Source organism: Thunnus thynnus, chromosome 3, assembly GCF_963924715.1.
Source record: "Thunnus thynnus chromosome 3, fThuThy2.1, whole genome shotgun sequence".
Classification (NCBI taxonomy): Eukaryota; Metazoa; Chordata; class Actinopteri; order Scombriformes; family Scombridae; genus Thunnus; species Thunnus thynnus.
The window spans coordinates 37,561,675-37,581,265 of NC_089519.1; the positions used below are offsets into that span (position 1 = coordinate 37,561,675).

The window sequence follows — 19,591 nt, forward strand, 5'->3', positions numbered from 1 at the left end:
ATCTGAGGGGTTGTGAGATGATTAATGGGAGAGGAAAGAAGAAAAAACAAAGTTCTGATACACAAATCTGTTTTCAGTTTTTGGACTTTTTGTCTAATCTTTGATTTTTGCTGAAATATTGGATCATTTGAACATTTATTGAAATGAAAGCATGTGAGAAGTTTAGAGGGAAAAATCACTATTTGGTGGAGCTGTTAACAACTCATAGACATGTGAAATGTGACCCCGACTACACACTGCTTTTTGTAAGACGTCAAAAGCCAAAAAGGTTGGAAACCACTGGTTTCATCTTTAACAATGTGTTGTATTTTAAAAGCTTGTTATATTATCCATTGTGTCAAATCTTCATCTGAAAAGTAACTAAAGCTGTCAAATAAATGTAGTGGAGTAGAAAGTACAATATTTCCCTCTGAAATGTAGAAAGTAGCATCACATGGAAATACTCAAGTAAAGTACAAGTACCTCCAAATTGTACTTAAATACAGTACTTGAGTAAATGTACTTAGTTACTTTCACTGCTGATTATCTGCTAGCTGTATTTGTGACCTGATACCTGTTTCCTCCTCATATCGCCTCGTTCACACACCTGTGACACATGCTATTGTGCATTAGCTAGTTCTGGGTGTTAGCGTGTTGTGTGTTGATGGTGAATACAGATGAATCCAGAATTCTCCATTAAATCCTCATGTGTCATTCTAAGCGCCGACCGGGGGGCCGCTATAGATCACATGATCTGCCTACACGAGGCCAATCATGAGCAGCCATCCCGCTGGTCTGTTAGCTTGGTGCTAGCGTTATGTTTCCTGGCTGAAATTCCACTTTTACAATATCATGTAGAACCGAAATGTTGAGTTGATTGACAGAAATATAATTGGCAACTATTTTGATAATTAATTGATCGTTTCCAGCAAAAACATTCTCTATCTCTCCAATATTGAGACTTTAATGTGGATTTAATGTGAATAGAGCAGCCTTTATTCACAGGAATCTTCACTGTGTCGCCCTGAAGCAGGTGACAAAAGTCTTTTTTATTTTAAAGCTCAGACTGGGTTTGAACTCATGTCACATTAACATCAGTAAATCAAGGGAAGGCTGCTGCTATTTACAGAGCTGCTTCATTTCACAAAGCAAAGAGTAGCTTCATCTAATTACATTTCCCTCAAACAAACTCTGGACAGTAAGGCATCTGTCAGTAAACAGAGGGCAGAGAGGAAGAGATGCTTCAGTCTGCAGGAGAAGAAGTTTCCACTGTTGTTGTTGTCAAGTCACATCAGGATTACAGCTTACAGATATTTTTAGATAATGGTCCCAATATGAGACGAGTTTATGCACCAGCACAAGACCTTCAAGACCTTTTGTTGGAGGAATAAAAACATATTTGTCTAAGAGACTTTTTTCCATTAAACAAAGCAGCCATACAAGAACATTTCTGAGACAAAATGTCTTTTAAATTCCTGATTAGATTAGATTAGATTCCTGATTTCCTGATTTATATCGCTGCTTATCTGATCGGATAACAAGAAGGATGGTATTTGATTCCAACTTTCAACACCTGAAACTTTCTGCAGTCGCATTTCTGTTGTTGCTGGACGTTACGTTGGGGGTAGAGGGAGTTTGTTTTTTGTGCTTTTTGAAATCCTTTTGAAAAGGTTCAGTACCCAGGAATTAAAAAACATGTTTGTTTCTGCATACGGTGAACATGATGCAGATTTGTGAGCTGCTGAGTGTAATGATGTTGAAATGTCCTGCAGTAAATGAAGCTGTTATATTACATGTTTCACAATTCAGGAAAAATATTAAGCAACGGCTGTGGAGCAAAATTGTTTACATCATAAAGCCATGAAATGCCTGGAAGTTAATGGACTAAAATTTATACCTCCTAGTTGAATCTTTCCATGCAGATAGATGCCAACGAGTCCTACAAATGAAACAAGCAGATACGTGGTTTGACCATATGACTCCAGAATGATACATAGGAGTGTTTCCTAATCTGCAGCCGCTATCGGCAGTAATCTGCAGGACGACATCATTCTGTCTGTGCTTTCCAAAACCGTCACACATCACTGTTAAACAATAATGATGTTTTATGATGTGACAACACTGTGGTTAAGGTCTGGTTAAGTTTAGGGAAAGCTCATGGTTTGGGTTAAAATTATCACTTTGTTAAGGTTTGAGAAACATGTGGTTGTTTTTAACGGGAGGACCGTCTCATAGATTCAGTCTGTGTCAGAGACAGCACTGGTGAAAGTTACTAATGACCTCCTAACTGCATGAGACAAAGGACTTCTCTTTGTACTTGTCCTGTTAGATCTTAGTGCCGCATTCGACACAATTGACCATCACATCCTATTACAGAGACTGGAACATTTAATTGGCATTAAAGGAACTGCATTAAACTGGTTTAAATCCTATTTATCAGACCGATTTCAGTTTGTACATGTTAATGATGAATCCTCCATGAAGGCAAAAGTTAGACACGGAGTTCCACAAGGTTCTGTACTTGGACCAATTCTATTCACCTTGTATATGCTTCCTTTAGGTAATATTATTAGGAAACACACATTTTTATTGTTATGCAGATGATACCCAATTATATTTATCAATGAAGCCAGATGAACCCAATCAGTTAAACAAACTCCAAGCATGCCTTAAGGACATAAAGACCTGGATGACCTGCAATTTTCTACTATTAAACTCAGATAAAACTGAAGTTATTGTGCTTGGCCCTAAACACCTTAGAAACACATTATCTAATGATATAGCTACTCTGGATGGCATTACCCTGGCCTCCAGCACCACCGTAAGGAATCTGGGAGTTATCTTTGATCAGGATATGTCCTTTAACTCTCACATAAAACAAACTTCAAGGACTGCCTTTTTTCACTTACGTAATATCACAAAAATCAGGCACATCCTGTCCCAAAAAGATGCAGAAAAACTAGTCCAGGCATTTGTTACTTCTAGGCTGGATTATTGCAACTCCTTATTATCAGGCTGCTCTAACAAGTCTCTAAAGACTCTCCAGCTGGTCCAGAATGCAGCTGCACGTGTTCTGACTAAAACTAGAAAAAGAGACCACATTTCTCCCATTTTAGCTTCGCTGCATTGGCTTCCTGTAAAATCTAGAATAGAATTTAAAATCCTTCTCCTAACTTACAAAGCCCTTAATGGTCAGGCACCATCATATCTTGAAGAGCTCATAATACCGTATTATCCCACTAGAACACTGCGCTCCCAGTATGCAGCTTACTGGTGGTTCCTACAGTCTCTAAAAGTAGAATTGGAGGCAGAGCCTTCAGCTATCAGGCTCCTCTCCTGTGGAACCATCTTCCAGATTTGGTCCGGGGGGCAGACACCCTCTCTATGTTTAAGAGTAGGCTTAAAACTTGGATCAGCCCTTAGTTATGCTGTTATAGGCCGAGACTGCTGGGGGATTTCCCATGATGCACTGAGCTCCTGTCTCCTTCCAAATCCAGAGTCTGAGGGTTGCTGTTGGCTTCAACAGCAACCCTGTTGCTGTTGTTGTTATTATTATTATTATTAGTCATATCTCTATTATTGTTGTTATTATGCTTCTCTGTGTCTCTCTCCCTCCTTCTTTTTCTCTCAACCCTACCAGTCAAGGCAGATGGCGTCCACCGAGAGTCCGGTTCTGCTTGAGGTTTCTTCCTGTTAAAGGGGAGTTTTTCCTTGCTGCTGCTCATGGAGGAATGTTGGGTCTTTGTAAAACTGTTAAAGAGTTCTGTCTAGACCTGCTCTATGTGAAAAGAGCCCTGAGATGACTTCTGTTATGATTTGGCGCTGTATAAATAAAATTGAATTGAATTGAGTTATTACCTGTTTATGAGCTAGTGTGCTAAATTAGATTCTAATACTGATGTTTCACTGCGTCTGTTTTCAAAGTGTTTCAATTGTTTTATTGTTTTATTTATTACTGGTGGCCTCCACTCCACAGATGGAAATGAGCCTTTAACTATATCTGCTACAATAAATGTAATTTGCATTATCCCAGTTAAATAAGTAAATATTTACTTCTTTCTGATTAACATCACACACAAAGCAATCTGTTGTATTGTATTATATTGTATATATTTAATGTTTTCCTGTTTTTTAGTCTTCATTTTTAAGTTGTTGGTTCAAATTAATTTCTGTAACCAGTAATTTCCTAAAACAGCTGGCCATTGTAGTTTTTAACAAATAGGAGGGAATAATGCATTTGTTGGGGACTATTTTCAATAGCGGATGAATCTCTAGTGAGTATTCTGGCAGCAGGACTTTGTGTGGGATTGTCAATAGTTTTTGGACAACAATGGAGCTCCATGGCACAGAGGAAGAAGATATATTACAGACAATACTGGGTAGTCGATCAATTTGTTGTTGGTTTGAGTCTGCATATGTGATTTGTTGACAAAAAGTGAAATATACAGTCAGATATTTTGTAGTAGCTTGTTTCCTGCCTGCAGCTTGCTGCGGATAAAACAGATGAGTCACTCTGGGGAAGCAGCAGGGCCGAGCTGCTGGCCGCTGATGAACCTTTGTGGTTGTTTTGAGGTTTTAGCGGCAGGCGTTTGTTTCGAAACGCTCGCTCTCTCCCCACTCCGTTGACCTCGAGGTCAGAGACAGAGGAAGGCAGAAAGCGTGGGAAGTTTTCACACAGAGCAGAGCTGGTTATTCATTCACAGGACGCTGGTTCTCATTTTTACACTACAATTACTCTGTTACACAGAAACACATGGAGAAGGAGACAGCAGGGTGATATTTACTTCATTAACTGCATTACCAACAAGTATCAATAGGTTCAGGGTCAAAGGTTACAACAGTATTAACTCCAGTGAGTCTGTATGATGACAGAAGAAAACACTAAAGTTATAACTTGTCCCTGGGAACAGAATAATGAAAGGTCCACTTTCTATGACGCCAATGGCCATTTTAAGTTTATAAACCTCTTCATTCATTCATGTTGTTATTCTGTGCTTAGCCCAACATTGGCATTAGTTGGTAGCCTCTGTTCTGTCCTGTTTATTTAGCTTCTAGCTTAGCCTAGCTTAGCAGTTAGCTTTCGTTATCCACAGTTAACGCAGCCCCATTAAAACAATGGTGTTCACAGATCCAATGTCCAATGATATTATTACTGATATAAATTATGGGCAAAATGCGACCAGAGTTGTAAAGTACCCTGATATGAAAACAGTTGCTGATGAACACATCAAGAAAAAAGTTCCCGTGTGAATGAGTTAGACAGCAGTGCTCTGAGTCAAATCATTTTATGATTCACAACATTGAACAGTGTGTATTCATAATGTCATCAGATCTGGGTTATATGAGCGGTGTGCACTGAGTAAACAGGACTGTACAGTGGGAAAGGAGTGTAACAGTGACAGATAACTGGGAGGCTAACAGGTGGTTAACACTTAAGAGCCTACAGGAATTCTTAGTCAGTCATTACTGGAAGATTCAACCTCCACCCAAAATCTGAGTATCAATCACTCTCCCTCCTGAAAGCGTCTAACTGGTTAGATTCTGGGTGCAACTCTGGTCTAAAGGTGGCTGCTAACAAGCTGTTTCTCAGCCAGGTACAAACCCACAAAATCCCGATTCATGGCTGCCAAATCTGGTAAATATGGGCTAGCAGCAGCACGTATTTGTTCAACTAGTGCTGGAAGATAAGTGAGTGTGTCAGCATTCAGCCACAATTGGCACAACTTGGCCTCACACCTGCAGGTTGAATGTCGTTCAAAGCAAATATTAAGGGTGTTTCCATCTACTTGTTTTTTTTAATCTGTATTTTAATTATGGACATTAAAATGGACTGGAAACAACAAAAACTCCTAATATTCACAAAACAGGAGTGGATGGAAACAAACATTCACTACATTTTCTTTTGTAGATTTACTTGATATCTGGTCAAAATTTGTACTACATTTGGATGGAAACCTGGCTGGTGTCACTGAGTAACACAAAGATACAGGTTCTTCTTGTTGTCTTCATATTCTCTTGAAGTCTTTAGCTTCAGTGGTGGTGACTTTACTTCTACTACTGTACTACTATCGCTGTGGGTGTGTCAGTGTGCAAGCTAGCTAATAGCTCATTAGCAAAGTTTGTGCTAATGAGCTACAACTTTCACCAACAATTAACATGATTTTGTACGAAGCACAGCAAGTCAGTTTTTGGCAAACTTGTACGGAGCTTCCAGGCAAACTTCACTTTCATTTGCATAAAGTTACAGTTTTCAACTTTTGACCCCTCACTTTTATTGCTGCTATCTATCTCACAATGTTTTCAGAGATTCTTCATTTATGTCCCATAATAAATGAACAGCTCCTCTATGCGCTGCACCACATTCAGTGGATCTTCACATATGGGCACTTTCACTGGGACTCACAACAAATTCTACCTATTTATGATATTTTACATACATATTTTAAGTATATTGATGGTGTTCATCATGCTTCAAACCAGTAAGCTGCAGTCAGACCAAAATCAGCCTGATAAAATTTACTCGAATGTTGTAGCCAAAGGTAGGACGTAGAGATGTTTAAAGAGAACTTGATACAGCGTTGGAGGTGGTGCCCCATTCATTCCTATGAAAGTTGCTCAGTGGCACATGAAGCCAAAAAAAACACTTCCTGCTGTAAAGAAATTACCTGTGTGAAAACATACAGGTACACTCTATGGGCTGCATGCGCCCATGAAGCATGCTCACTAGAGACTTCTGCTGGCCGAGACGGCTAACTTCCGGTTTAGCCCTCCGGCTAACTTGAAAGGGGATGAAATGATTCAACCATGTGGCTCCTCTAGACTTTCGAAATGTGATCCGAGCGAATGGATCAAATTCTGATAGTGAAATTAATCATTTCACAGGGGTTGTGACTCTCAAAAAAATGTATCTGTTGATTTACAGATGTCTCTTTCACAGTGTAAGTCTATGGGAAAAAGTCTTTTTGGGCCCCAATAGCATCACGTGACGTCATAATTACACGGTTTGGTTGCTATGTCAAATTGGCTTCAAAGCCCAGCGCTGTTCCTGAGGACTTGCTTTCGACCCCTCACCTTCATTGCTGTTATCTATCCCACAATGCTTTGAGAGATTCTTCATTTACATCCCATAGAAAACGAACAGCTCCTCTACGTGTTGCACCACATTCAGATGGTTTTCACATGACACATATGGGTGTTTCCGGCTCTGCTTTTGTGTGTGATTGTGTGTCAACTGGGACTAAAAAAATTTTTTAATTCTACCTATTTATTATATTTTACATACATATTTTAAGTATATTGATCGTGTTCATCGTGCTTCAAACCAGTAATTTCATTGAGAAGAAAACGTTCTTCAGGCAGTCTTACAATAAGCTAAACAGTAAGACAAAATTTACTTGAATGTAAGGAAATAAGTTTTTTGTCTTTCAGTTCATAGTCAAGAATCAAACTGGGGTCATTGTTATTATGCGTTAGATGTCTCATAGAAGTTTTGATATATTTTTAATTTTACTTAATTTATTTATTATGCGTCCATCTGCAGCCATGAACAATCCACAACTTTGAGCACAAATATTGGTGTTTTCACAGAATGAATCATCAAAAATGTCCCTGGGCTCAGGAGGGTCAGTTGGACCTGGTCATTTATTTATTTATTGGTTTATTTAACAGGGACGGTGCACATTAATTTTTCTGCAGTCTCTGGACAGATGTTACAAAATCACTCTGAAAAAGAATATAAGATTTAAAATTACAAACTTATTGAGATCATTTATAAGTGTGCATAATGATAATAATAATAATAATAATAATAATAATAATAATGGTAGAAAAAATATTCTATATTCTATATAAGTTGACAGATTTCCACATTTGGAGGTGGTGGGTTGGCTAATTAACCATAACTTGCTAATAAATAATAAATTGAAACGTTAGCAAATAAAACTGCTGACTGTTCTGACGGAGAACATTGAGTCAAATTGGTTGTTATTACTGTGCAGTTGACACAAACAATTCAGAATGAGCAATAATGTTAACTGGCGGTAGTTTCAGACGTTAACTTTGTTAGTGTGCTCACAAGCTAGCTAGTTAACGGTTAATGTTAGATCATCTCTGAGCTAGCTTGCTTGTATGAATGTCATTTTTCTGGTGCTGTTAAAGTTAGTTAATGTTGTTTATGTGACTCATAGTTATAGGAAAGTCGCTTTAAGACTTAGAGCGTCTCTGGTTATAGTTCCATGGTGTGAGCATGACGATGTTTGCTAGCAAGCTAGCTAGCTCAGAGATTATTGGTTAATGTTAGCTCTCTGAGCTAGTCTGCTTGCACACTTGTCAGCTAACGAGCCAACAGATGCACTTTATTATTTAGTTAAAGTGGTCAGAATGTTTGTTATTCTGATAGAATTGAGCCTTATTGTATATTTACAGAACATTTATGGACAGTTGAAGCATTGGAACAGAAAATGTGACTGTTTCTCTTACTGCAGCCACTGAACTTCTTCAAAGTTGTTTTTGGTCTCAGATTGTTATCTCTTACCTGTTTGCTTCTTGCCCAGGTGCACAGATTGGAGGGACGGCCTGAATTAACAATATCTGTATTGTATGATGCTTCTTTCATTGCTTGATAGATATGATGAACTGTCCTCATGTGGTTCAGAGACTGAAACAATGTTTTGTACATTTCTCCTCATATCTGCTTTGCTATAACTTGAACATTTACTTACTTTGGAAAGTTCTGGTCATCATGACTGAGTCTTTGCCTCAGGTTTCATTAACTGACCGAGAGTCGTCTCTAAAACAGGTGCATTATATTGAAATCTGTGACTGTGCCCTACAATAGATGACCCAACTAATTAGGTTGCGTCTAAAGGTAACATTGTGTACGTAATTGAATTGAGGTTTACCAGAGTGAAAGGGGTTGGATATTTTGTGGTGTAAAACTCATGTTACTAGTAATTCATTAAAGGGATTATTGTTGTAAATTGAAATATCATATATGTAAAAATAATAATATATGAATTGTTATCCATTTATCAGGGCCGTTGAACACTGTTGCAAGGTGCTGTATGTATGTATGTCACATTCTCATTAGGGGCTGAGCCCCCCTAAAGGTCTGATCCTAGAATCGTCCCTGGTCCCGCTGATTACTGCTGATAGAGGCTCCAGATTAGAAAACGCTCCTATGTGTCGTTCTGGAGTCACATGATCAAACCCCGTATCTGCTTGTTTAATTTATAGGACTTGTTGGGAATATTGATGTTCATAGAAATGTGTTTAGGACCATTTGTGAACCTCAAACCTGGTTCAGGTCTGGTCCTTGTGTTTTCAGGGGGGTCAGTCTCATGCTGGTCTGATCACAGCAGTGGGGTGGGAGGGGTCGGGGGGGGGGGCTCGGGGCTGTTGTTTAGGGTGGGGGGTGGGGGTGAGGGAGGCGGGGTTTGGGTGGTGTTTTGTATCTTTTTCAGTGACAGCAGTCCAATAATCTATTCATGGGGCTCCTTGAGGGGAAAAAGGGCCCAGCTGCTCTAATTTGAGAATAAAGAGGAGGCCACCTTTGTTCTGTCGCTCAGGCTCTATTTCATGAAGAAACATCAGCCACCTCCCCCCTCCTCCCAGCACCCCCTCCTACACCGCCTCCTTTCATTCCTCCACTCACACACGTTTCACAAATCCACATATTTTGCTTTAAATTTACAGAAGCTCTTATAATTTCATATCACACATTATACAGTTTGATGTGTTTTTGTTGATGCTGGTAGGTTTTAAAATATATTTTGTATGTATGTTCCCACTTCAACTTTGTTCAATATTTTCTATATTTTTGGTCTCATTCTCTCCACAGTGCTCTCTTTATGTCCTCTCAAATAATACATGAAAAGAAAATAATGTGAAATAAAATATTTAAAAATATAAATATTCTATGTAGCTCAGCTATCTCTCAGGTTAAACGTTATAGAAAGAAATAAAGAAATAAAGTCCAATAGAGTCCAGAATGAGAAACATAACAAGAAAAAAACATCAAACTAAAACATAAATATGAATAAAGAAAAATCTGAATAAAATGTATTTATAAAAGTGATGTGAAAGATTTCATGAAATGGCAAAGGAAGAGGAAGAAGATAAAGAATCATCATCATCATCATCAGGTGGTTATTTTGACAGCAGCTGAAGGAATCTGTGGATGACTTGTTACACAAGAGTGCTTTATTTTATTTTTGATTTTTTGTTGTTGTTGTTGATGAAAGAAAACAGAACATTGCAATTATTTCCTTATCTCAGAAAAATAAATACTTTTGATCATATAGTGTAAACAGAACTCTTCACATAATTAATTAACTAAACAGAAAATAAACCATCTAAAAATGATGAACTAAACAACTATTTTATTGTATTTTAATTGCGTGTGTGTGTTTTTTTAAAGAGGCCCAAAAACATCTCAAAAATGAGATGTTGTTTTTTTGCTTTTTTTATCTCAATAACTTGTGTTATATATTGTTGGTTAAGTTGTTATTACAGAGCTCCTGAAGTCCTGAAAGACGATTGTTTTAAAATCTCAAACGCACAAAAAACAAAGTGCAAAATGGAGTCCTTATCTCATAATTACAAGAAAAGATCTTGTAATTATCTGCTTCTGTATAACATAATCCAATTTTAGAAAAAAATGAATTTAAAATATTTTTAAAAAAATAAATATATAATCATTTGGGACCTCCGGGACTCCGTACATTATGGATTTTGTGGATTTTTTCTTTTCTTTTCATTTCAGGGGAATGTTGTTTGACATTTCAGAGCCACCATAGAAGAAGAAGCCGCAACATAACTGAAAAATTACAGAAAAATTGGGGAAAGAAGCAAAACATTTGAATATTTATTTGAACGGTAAACTCCTGTAAGACTTCTTCTTCTTCTTCTTCTTCTTCTTCGTCTGTTTGTATAATTATCATTCAGACGTTAAAGTCCTCTCATGTCAGTTTTGGGGGTTTTTAGCCTCCATGTGTGAAGGCACTTCTCCACCTCCCTGTGAACTCACTGTAAACAAACCGACCTCATGAATATTAATCAGTGGGCGGGGTCTGTCGGTGGATATTACCCAGCCTCCTGCGGGGCCGCTGAAGTGCTGTCCGGGCTCCAGCTGCAGCCAGTCGGGCTCCAGACCGTGTTCAGCGGAGACGATAATAAAGAGAATCAGGACAATAGCAGACAAAAGGTTTCCGTGCGGGAAGGAGGCAGGACGTCGTCTTTACTGTCAGGACTTTGTGGGGATCTTTTTTTTTTTTTTTTGGAAAGAAAAGCTTGTGCATGTCCCATCCGGAGGAGTATAAACCCGGAGCGGAGGGTCGCACCGACTTCCAGTGAACCCCCGAGAGCCGCCAGGCAGCAGCCCGCCGCCGGTATGACCCTCACCCGGAGCCCCGTCCTCCTCCTCCTCCTCCCCGCTGCCTTCAGCCTGCAGCTCCTGCTGCTCTCCGCCCGCATCAAGGTACACCAGACTCCCGCCGATGTTTGTGTCATTCAGGTTTTCGCTGGATTAGTTTGAGTTGTGGAGGAAGAGACAGAAATATGTAATAAATCTTTCTTTCATGTTCTGGATAAAGAATATGCAGCTTCCTCCCGCTGACAGCTCATTAATCTGCATTTACCTGCTTTAAAGTTGAAGCAGAGTTGTGTCAAGTTGCAGAAGTGAACTGAAACTTGTCATTTTAAAGTTTAAAATATTAAATTATTCATATTATGGTGAAATATGCCTTGAAAAAAAAACAACTTTCAAGAGATAAAAGGGTTGAATGAAGTTCTTTTAAAGTCCTAAATTCATGTAAAGTGATGAACTTGCTTTGGATTTCTACTAAGTTTGAGAAAGTTTTGCTCTAAACCAACACAATCCTTTACATTTGAACTTTTACGTGAATAAGCGACTTTAAGGGCTTTAAACTTACTGAATTTTCTACTTTTCAAACCAAATGTTACTAAAGCTCCTCAGTCTGCTCTCATGTTAAAAAATTAGTTTATTTTTAAGACCTGTGTACATTATTAAAACATTTTAATGAGATTCTGGTTCCATAATGTTGGTCAGGTTTTGGATCACATGAGAGCAAACTGTGGTCGGGACTTTAATTGTTGATGCATGTGTCAGAATTATTCCAGTTTTGTTGAATTTAAAGAGTTTTTCTGGCAGTTTTTTTTCTGTGAGTCTGATGTTGCTTCAGGGAGCGATGAAGTCGTAAAGTAAAAGTGTCCCGAACATGATGGATTCAGGCTGTTTCCTGCTGTGTGTGTGTGTGTGTGTGTGAACACTGACTCTGCAGCAGCTGAACTCTGTGACACCAAACATATTCGTCAAAATCTGCAGCAGTTGTTCACCTGATAACATTGAACTTTCACTTCCAGGTGAAGATGTTGACCTTTTTCATCCATTGCTGCAACGATTAATCTGTTGATCCTTTTTTTTTTCAATGACGTACTTGTTTGTTGTTGTTTGTCCAACGTAGATTCTCAAGTGTCCAAAGATCTTCAGCAAATCCTCACATGAGATGCTGCAACCAGATGATGTTTGATACATGATGTGAACAATTATCAAGTTACTTTTCAAGCAATTAACACCAAACTATTGATCGTTTTAAGCTCTCAAATGTGAGGATTTCCTTTCCTTGTCTTACATTATAGCAGACTTTCAGAATAAAAGACATTTAATGACGTCACCTTGAGCTCTAGCAGATGGTGACGAGTTCTCTGGTGTTTTAAAGACCAGAAGACAATCTGCAGGTTGATTAATAATGAGAATAATCGTTAGTTGCTTCGTTACTTCATTCTAAATGATGCTAAAAGCTTCAACGAGGAGCTGCAACAACCAACATGTGGAAATGTGTAACTTTACGTAGTTGTTTGTTGATGAAATGTCAGAATGATAATGAAAAGAAATGTCCAACGTAGTTTCTCAAGTGTCCAAAGATCTTCAGCGAATCCTCACATTTGAGATGCTGCAACCAGATGATGATTATAAAGTGACTTTTCAAGCAATTAAAGACAAACTATTGATCGTTTTAAGTTCTCCAATGTGAGGATTTCCTGTCCTTGTTTTACATTATTGCAGACTTTCAGAATAAAAGACATTTAATGACGTCACCTTGAGATCTAGCAGATTGTGACAAGTTCTCTGGTGTTTTAAAGACCAGAAGACAATCTGCAGATTGATTAATAATGAGAATAATCGTTAGTTGCTTCGTTACTTCATTCTAAATGATGCTAAAAGCTTCAACAAGGAGCTGCAGCAACCAACATGTGGAACTCTAAAGCTTCTTCAAGAGGAAGTTTGGCTTCAACGTCCTCCAGTAACTGTTGAACTGTTGTTCTTCTCTGCAGGTTTCTTCAGCTTCAGGACACTTTGAGTTTCAGATTTTGTCGATGCAGAACGTTAACGGGCAGCTGCAGAACGGCGCCTGCTGCGACGGATCCCGGGACGCGACGGATCGGCGCTGCACGACGGACGAATGCGACACCTACTTCCGCGTCTGTCTGAAGGAGTACCAGCTGAAGGTGTCCTCGGCCGGGCCCTGCAGCTTCGGCACCGCCTCCACGCCCGTGCTCGGTGGGAATACCTTTTCTTTACGCAACGCCAAGAGCGACAAAGCCAGGATTGTGCTGCCGTTCAGCTTCGCGTGGCCGGTGAGTCCAGAAGTTTAGACGATGGAAGTTTTTTGGTGCTTGTTGTGTCACAAACCACATGTTCAAATCCTGGATGAAAGATTTAGATCCAACAGAGTTCAAGTAAATCCACAATGAGCTTAAAGGACGAGTTCACAACTGTTCAACTGTGTCTTAAACCAACATTCAGGTGCTGTAATCATTCCTCCTGTTCATACTGACCATTAGAAGATCCCTTCATAATGACCTTACAATGGAAGTGATGGAGGACAAAATCCACAGTCTGAAGCTAATATGAAGCTTCAGCGTCCAAATGAGTCAAATCAAGTAGATATCTTTCAACGTTACAGTCTTTTTAGTGCCAAAGTTCCTCTTTTTGTTACTATACTTCCACCTGCAGCTCAACAGCCTGGTCGCCAGAATAAAACGTCGGCGCTGTACGTTTCAACACATGAACTACAGCATCTCAACATTTCTAAAGTGACGTAGTTCACATGTGATCTATATGAGTTGATCTTTCCTATATAGGAGGAGGGGCAGCAGAGAGCACACCGAAACCAATGTCCGCTTCCTGTTTCAACCGACTAAAGCGGATGTTTTTAGCGAGACGTTTTTAACCCAAACCATGATCTTTCTCTAACCCTAACCACATGGTCTTTGTGCCTAACCCTAACCAGACCTGAACCACAGCGTTGTCACACCATAAAACATCATTATTCAACGGGTAGAAATGTTGATATGCTGCGTATTTCACGTGTTGAAACATATATATTCAATGTTTCTGTGGTTTGCAGAAACGTTCAATGCCGACGTTTTCTTCTGGCGACTGGGTTGCAGCTCAACAGGGAAACACTGTCCGAGGAAACACAAAGACTGTAAATGTGTCAGATATCCACTTGATATGACTAACTCAGACTGCTGAAGCTGAATAGAAGCTTCACACAGACTTTTAAATGCATTGAAAACACATTTGAAGGATCTTTTAATATCCAGTATGAACAGGAGGAATGATTACAGATACCTGACTGCTGGTTTAACACACTGGGAACACTGGGAACACTGGGAACTGGTCCTTTTTAAATTAAAACTAAACCTTTGACTTGCAAAGAGGCAGCAAAACACGGCTGGTGGTTTGACTCGGTTGCCATGGAGATGATTTTGATGTCATCACATGAGCTATATGTCATCAGGTGGTTGTATATGGAGGTTCAAAGAGGTTTTCAAACTGTGAGCTTCCTCTCCAGGAGAACACACACACACACACACACACACACGATACACGTTTTATAGACTCAGTGTGACTCAGACTTCCTGAAGATAATCATCATCATCATCATCATCTCTTAATCTGCTTCCTGAATGAACCTCCATAAATCTGCTCGGAAATCACAGACAAAAGACGCTTCTTATAACTGCAGAACATCCAGAGAATCATCACAGTGAACTCACTGAATCCTCAACATTATACTTCCTGCTTACATCCCCCCAAAATACATCCCCCAAAGCATTATGGGAGCTGTAGGTCCAAAACTGTGAGTATGATTATCTCCCAAATCCAAGTGAGACAAGCGACAAAGAATAATAAATAAGTGGAGTGACAAATATTTTTAAGACATCACTAATGCTGTGAATCTTAATATTCCTCAAAAAAACCCTCTAGTATCATATTCTATAAGATTTAATTCACACACTTTAAACCTTTACATATTTGGATTTATTAACTATTTATTGGTTTTATTGGTTTCTTTGGTGTGTGTGTGTCGTGCAGTCGATGTGTGTTCTTGGACTTTAATGATTCTTTGTGTATCGATATTCTGGGTCCGAGTGGAGCGTCTCTTCATTACTCTATCTGGTGTCAGTGTTGACTCTCTGTGGGTCCCGGCAGACACAGCTGAGGTTTGTGGTTTCCTCGGAGGAGGACAAACGCCGGCGGGCAGATGATTGTTGTCGTCTTCTTCCTTCTTCTTCGGTTGTTGTTGTCATAGTTGTCTCTCCAGCGTGGCGGGAGGATAAAGGGCTGTTGTTGGCGTCGCTGCTCCGCTGGCTGCAGGACATTCCCTACTGTCGTTGACCCTGGTAACTGGCGTGTTAAATGAAGCCGTCATGGTCGTCGGGGTAGGATGAGGTTTCTGTTGTTGTTGTTGTTCCCTTCTTTTTTTTTTTTTTGTCTAAACTGGCACCAGCAACCAAAACAGCCTCTATGTGTGCGTCAGTCGTGTTTATTAGAACTGAGACGGTCGTTCACTGTGTGTGTAAAGTCCTGCCAAACCGGCAGGAGCTCAGCCGAGACTCCGCCGTTCACCTCCACCCTCCTCCTCCTCCTCCTCCTCCTCCTCCTCTTTAGTGTTTTTCAGTAGTTTTTACATGTGACTCACTCACAGAGCTTTAAAGTCTTTTTTCAGGTCACTGTCGTCTTATTCGTTCCATCTTTTCCTCCCTCCGTCTCCGTCTGGTGGTTTATATTAGCAGGTTTCTACAGGAAGCCGGGGGGGCTCATGGGACGCCGCTGGGGGTGGGCGGGGTCAGCGATGAGGTCACCGTGTCCACACCTGGAGCGAAGGTGGTTCAGCCTTCGGCAGTAAAAAGGTGACGAGCGTTCTCTGGCTCCGTCACCAGCAGGGTTGCAGTTGGAAGATATTTGTAAGGTTTTGATGTGTGTCGGTGGTTTTCTGCTCTGCTGCGGTTTGTGTTGGAACAGATGATGTTGTCTTATTCAGACCACCCCGAAAACACACACACACACACACACACACACACTGAAAGGCTGCTGGATGGATGACTGCTTAGAGTCTGAAATGAAGTTTTTTGGTAAATAAAAACAAATGAGCCACCAGGAATACATTATTCAACTTTAAATAATTAATATAAACAGAATTGTGTGTGTTTTCTGAGAGTTTGTCACACTTCCTGTTTTCAGTCCGGATCAGTTCTTGTGTGAAAAGTTAAAAGATCTCTATAGACATTTTCGTCTCATCTATGGAAGGTTAAAGTATCAAGAAGAAACGATTCATCCTGAGAGGAAGATGAACACATGAACCGACCGTCCAATAGCTGTTGAGAGATTTCAGTCAGCTGACGTGGTCCTTACAGTCCTGCTGCTGCTAGCGTCTCTAGAAGTAGTTTTCAGGCAAACTTCCAACTTATCTGCTCGTTAATTAACCCCTCAGCTTCTGTGTACGGAGGCCAGAAGCTGCCAAAATGAACACAAAACCAGCAAATACTGAATAATCATTAACATTTAGAGTAGAGCTGCAAACATATGATGGTTCCAGCTTCTTCAATGCTCTTATTGGTCTTAAATTATAGTTATTTTGGGGGTGTACACTGGAGGAAAGAAGACATTTGAAGGAGTCATCTTGTGTTCTGTTATTGTTAAAGACATTTTTCACTGTTTTCTGATGTTTTATAGACCAAACTATTAATGGATGAATGAAAGTAATGATTAGTTGCAGCCCTAATTTAATTAGCGAGATCTTGAACGTCAAACCAAAGGATGATGGAGGCCACGGATTGGTCCATCCAACCACCTCCTCTGTCGTCTTCTGTTCATCACAGGTTTGACTCCATGATGTTTGTTCTTCTTCTCTGTTGCTCTGCTGAAGGAGGAAAAGTTTCAACACCTGGACGTACCTGCAGGATTTATGGAATCACAGCTAGCTCAGAGCCAATCAGGGTCCAGTATGTAACTGTGGAAGCTTGAAGCCTCCAGAGCTCAAACACTGAGACTTTCCAGTGAAGCAGGAGACATCTGGTGTCCAGCAGGAAAACTTTAGGAATTAACAATATTTACAGATTCACAGAGATTTTTAATGAAGGAGGAGACGATGTTTGAATAACTTTGAACTAGTCGATGGAACGTTTTGTTGTGAAAATCCATAACAGACACAAATCATGATTCAAAGTAGAGTATTTTTATGTCTTAAAAACACGTCTGGGGGCCATCTTTAAGATTTTAAAGAGCGAGGAGGGAGATGAGGTGGAGCGAAGCATGTCGGCATTTTTCCAGCTGATAACTGCCCCAGTGAATTATGGGATGAGAGGGAACAGAACGGCCTGCTGGGATGTCAGAACTCCAGATGTGGATCCACCAGTCGACCCGCCGCTTCCCTTCCCGCCATACCGTCAACTTATGATGAATGGATCTTACAGGTTTCCTAATTGATCAGAAAATTAACCTGCAACTATTTTGATAATCGATTAATCATTTCAGTTATTTTTTTTTAAAGCAGAAATGTCAAATATTTGAGGATTTGAAGCTTTTCTTTGTCATAAATGACATGACAAAACAAGACATGAAGATGCTTCCTGCAGCTCTTGAGTTCTGTCTTTATAGGTGAGAGAATAATAAGCAGATTAATTGACACTGAAGATGATGGTCAGTCACTTTGAGAACCAGTGATGAAGTGTAACCGTACACTGGGTTTGGGTTCACAGTTCGGTACGATTTCAGTACAGCAGAAAAAAAAGGAAAGAAAAGAATATTTTGATCATTTTTATTTTAAAAAATGTTAATGTCCAACAACAGTTCATTGTAACTATATTACATAACATAGTGAACAAACCCTCTGTTCCCTGCAGGGAGTCAGGACGCCTGCTGACGTCTGTTAATGATGATTTATAGTTGATCAGAACCAGTTCTTACAACATGAAGCCCGAATACGTCACAAATCAAATATGTTTATAGTCGTTGTGAAGAGCTTCACTCAAAGCCGACCGACACAGAGATGAGAGGAGGCACGATATCGTTTAAATAATGGTTCATATTTTATTAATAATGACGGCAGTGACACCACATGAGCATTGGTAACCAGGGTAACCAGGGTAACCAGGGTAACTGTGATGATACGGTGCTAGAATTATAGTCCAGAGTTTGTGGATTATTCAACTATTTTGACAGTAATTGTTTGGATCATCTTGTACCAAACAGTTTGGGACAAATAAATGAACTTTGCATCTTTTCCTCATGATGTTGTCAGCAGCTGATAAACCAGCAAACAGAAGAGAAACAGTGTGAGTGAGTTCCTCCTCCTCCTCCTCCTCCTCCTCCTCCCGCCTGCCTGCCTGCCTGCCTGCCCGGACCTGCCTCCACATGTCGCCTGGTTTCTGCCTGCTCACAAACTATTTTCCCACAGCGAGGCTGCAGCCAGAGAAAGCAGTTCCACCTCCTCAATCAAACAATCAAAGGGACTGGGAGTGATGGGAAATCACCAGCGGCCTGCTTGTAGATGTTTTGGCAAGAGGCAGTCAGAGGCTTGTTGGCAGCCGACAGGTTTTTCATTCCTGCTCTTGTCTGAAAATCTAATTAGCTGCTGAAACGTTTTGTCGGTGCCACCCACTGTGACAACACGTTTATTTTTCCTCGCGGCTCAGGACGCATCGGTGCGACACCCAGATCGTGTTTCAGCCAGAGACGGTGACGCAAGCGTGTTGCAAGAATCGTTCAGAGGTTTTTTTTACAGTCAGCGGATTCGGCACGTTAGCTCGTTCTGCGTTAGTGACAGTTATGTGGCGTTGAGGTAAACTGCTCAGTGGAACACTGGAGACATGACGCGCTGGTCTTGGGAAGAGTTTGGTGTTGACTTTGATTCTGGTTCTGGTTCTGGTTCTTATCGAATCCTTGCTCTGATTTATGTCTGTAGAACAAATAAAAATATGTTAAAAGCAAAAAAAACCAGATGTTCAGATGTCTGAACATCAGCTGATTGTCGGACATTATGACCCCGTTTCCTCCTGAATAATGACACCTGACTCCGTCTTAGTTTGCACCTGCATTAACAGCAACAGGTGTGACTGTGACATCATACATGCTGCAGGTGTGATCAGCTGTGATCCTTGCTGCTGTAGACGGAGGCTCAGCAGGTCCAAAATTCAGTAAGCAGCATCCAGAAGCATCTTTCTGTAGAGGTTTGTAGCCGCTTTTTGGACCTGAATCCACTTCAGAGCCAATTCAGGATACACGACCAGTTTAAAAGCGTCT

General features: G+C 40.1%; 1 protein-coding gene and 1 long non-coding RNA gene across 3 annotated transcripts in view; one reads left to right on the top strand and one right to left on the bottom strand.

Annotated features, from left to right (window-relative positions):
- The first annotated feature begins 10,706 nt into the window (after window positions 1-10,706).
- The window catches only part of LOC137180390 (protein jagged-1a-like), a 33,093-nt gene continuing 24,208 nt past the window's right edge, over window positions 10,707-19,591 (top strand). For both annotated transcript variants that reach the window (XM_067585722.1, XM_067585724.1), the window contains exons 1-2: window positions 10,707-11,455; window positions 13,333-13,635. In XM_067585722.1, the coding sequence (XP_067441823.1) occupies window positions 11,024-11,455; window positions 13,333-13,635 (735 nt within the window). In that variant the 5' untranslated portion in view covers window positions 10,707-11,023. The remainder of the gene's footprint in view (window positions 11,456-13,332; window positions 13,636-19,591) is intronic.
- On the bottom strand, window positions 11,267-13,319 carry LOC137180410 (uncharacterized). Its single transcript, XR_010927965.1, has 2 exons — window positions 12,334-13,319; window positions 11,267-11,498 (listed from the first exon to the last, which is right to left on the bottom strand). It is a non-coding gene; the product is annotated as an uncharacterized lncRNA (long non-coding RNA).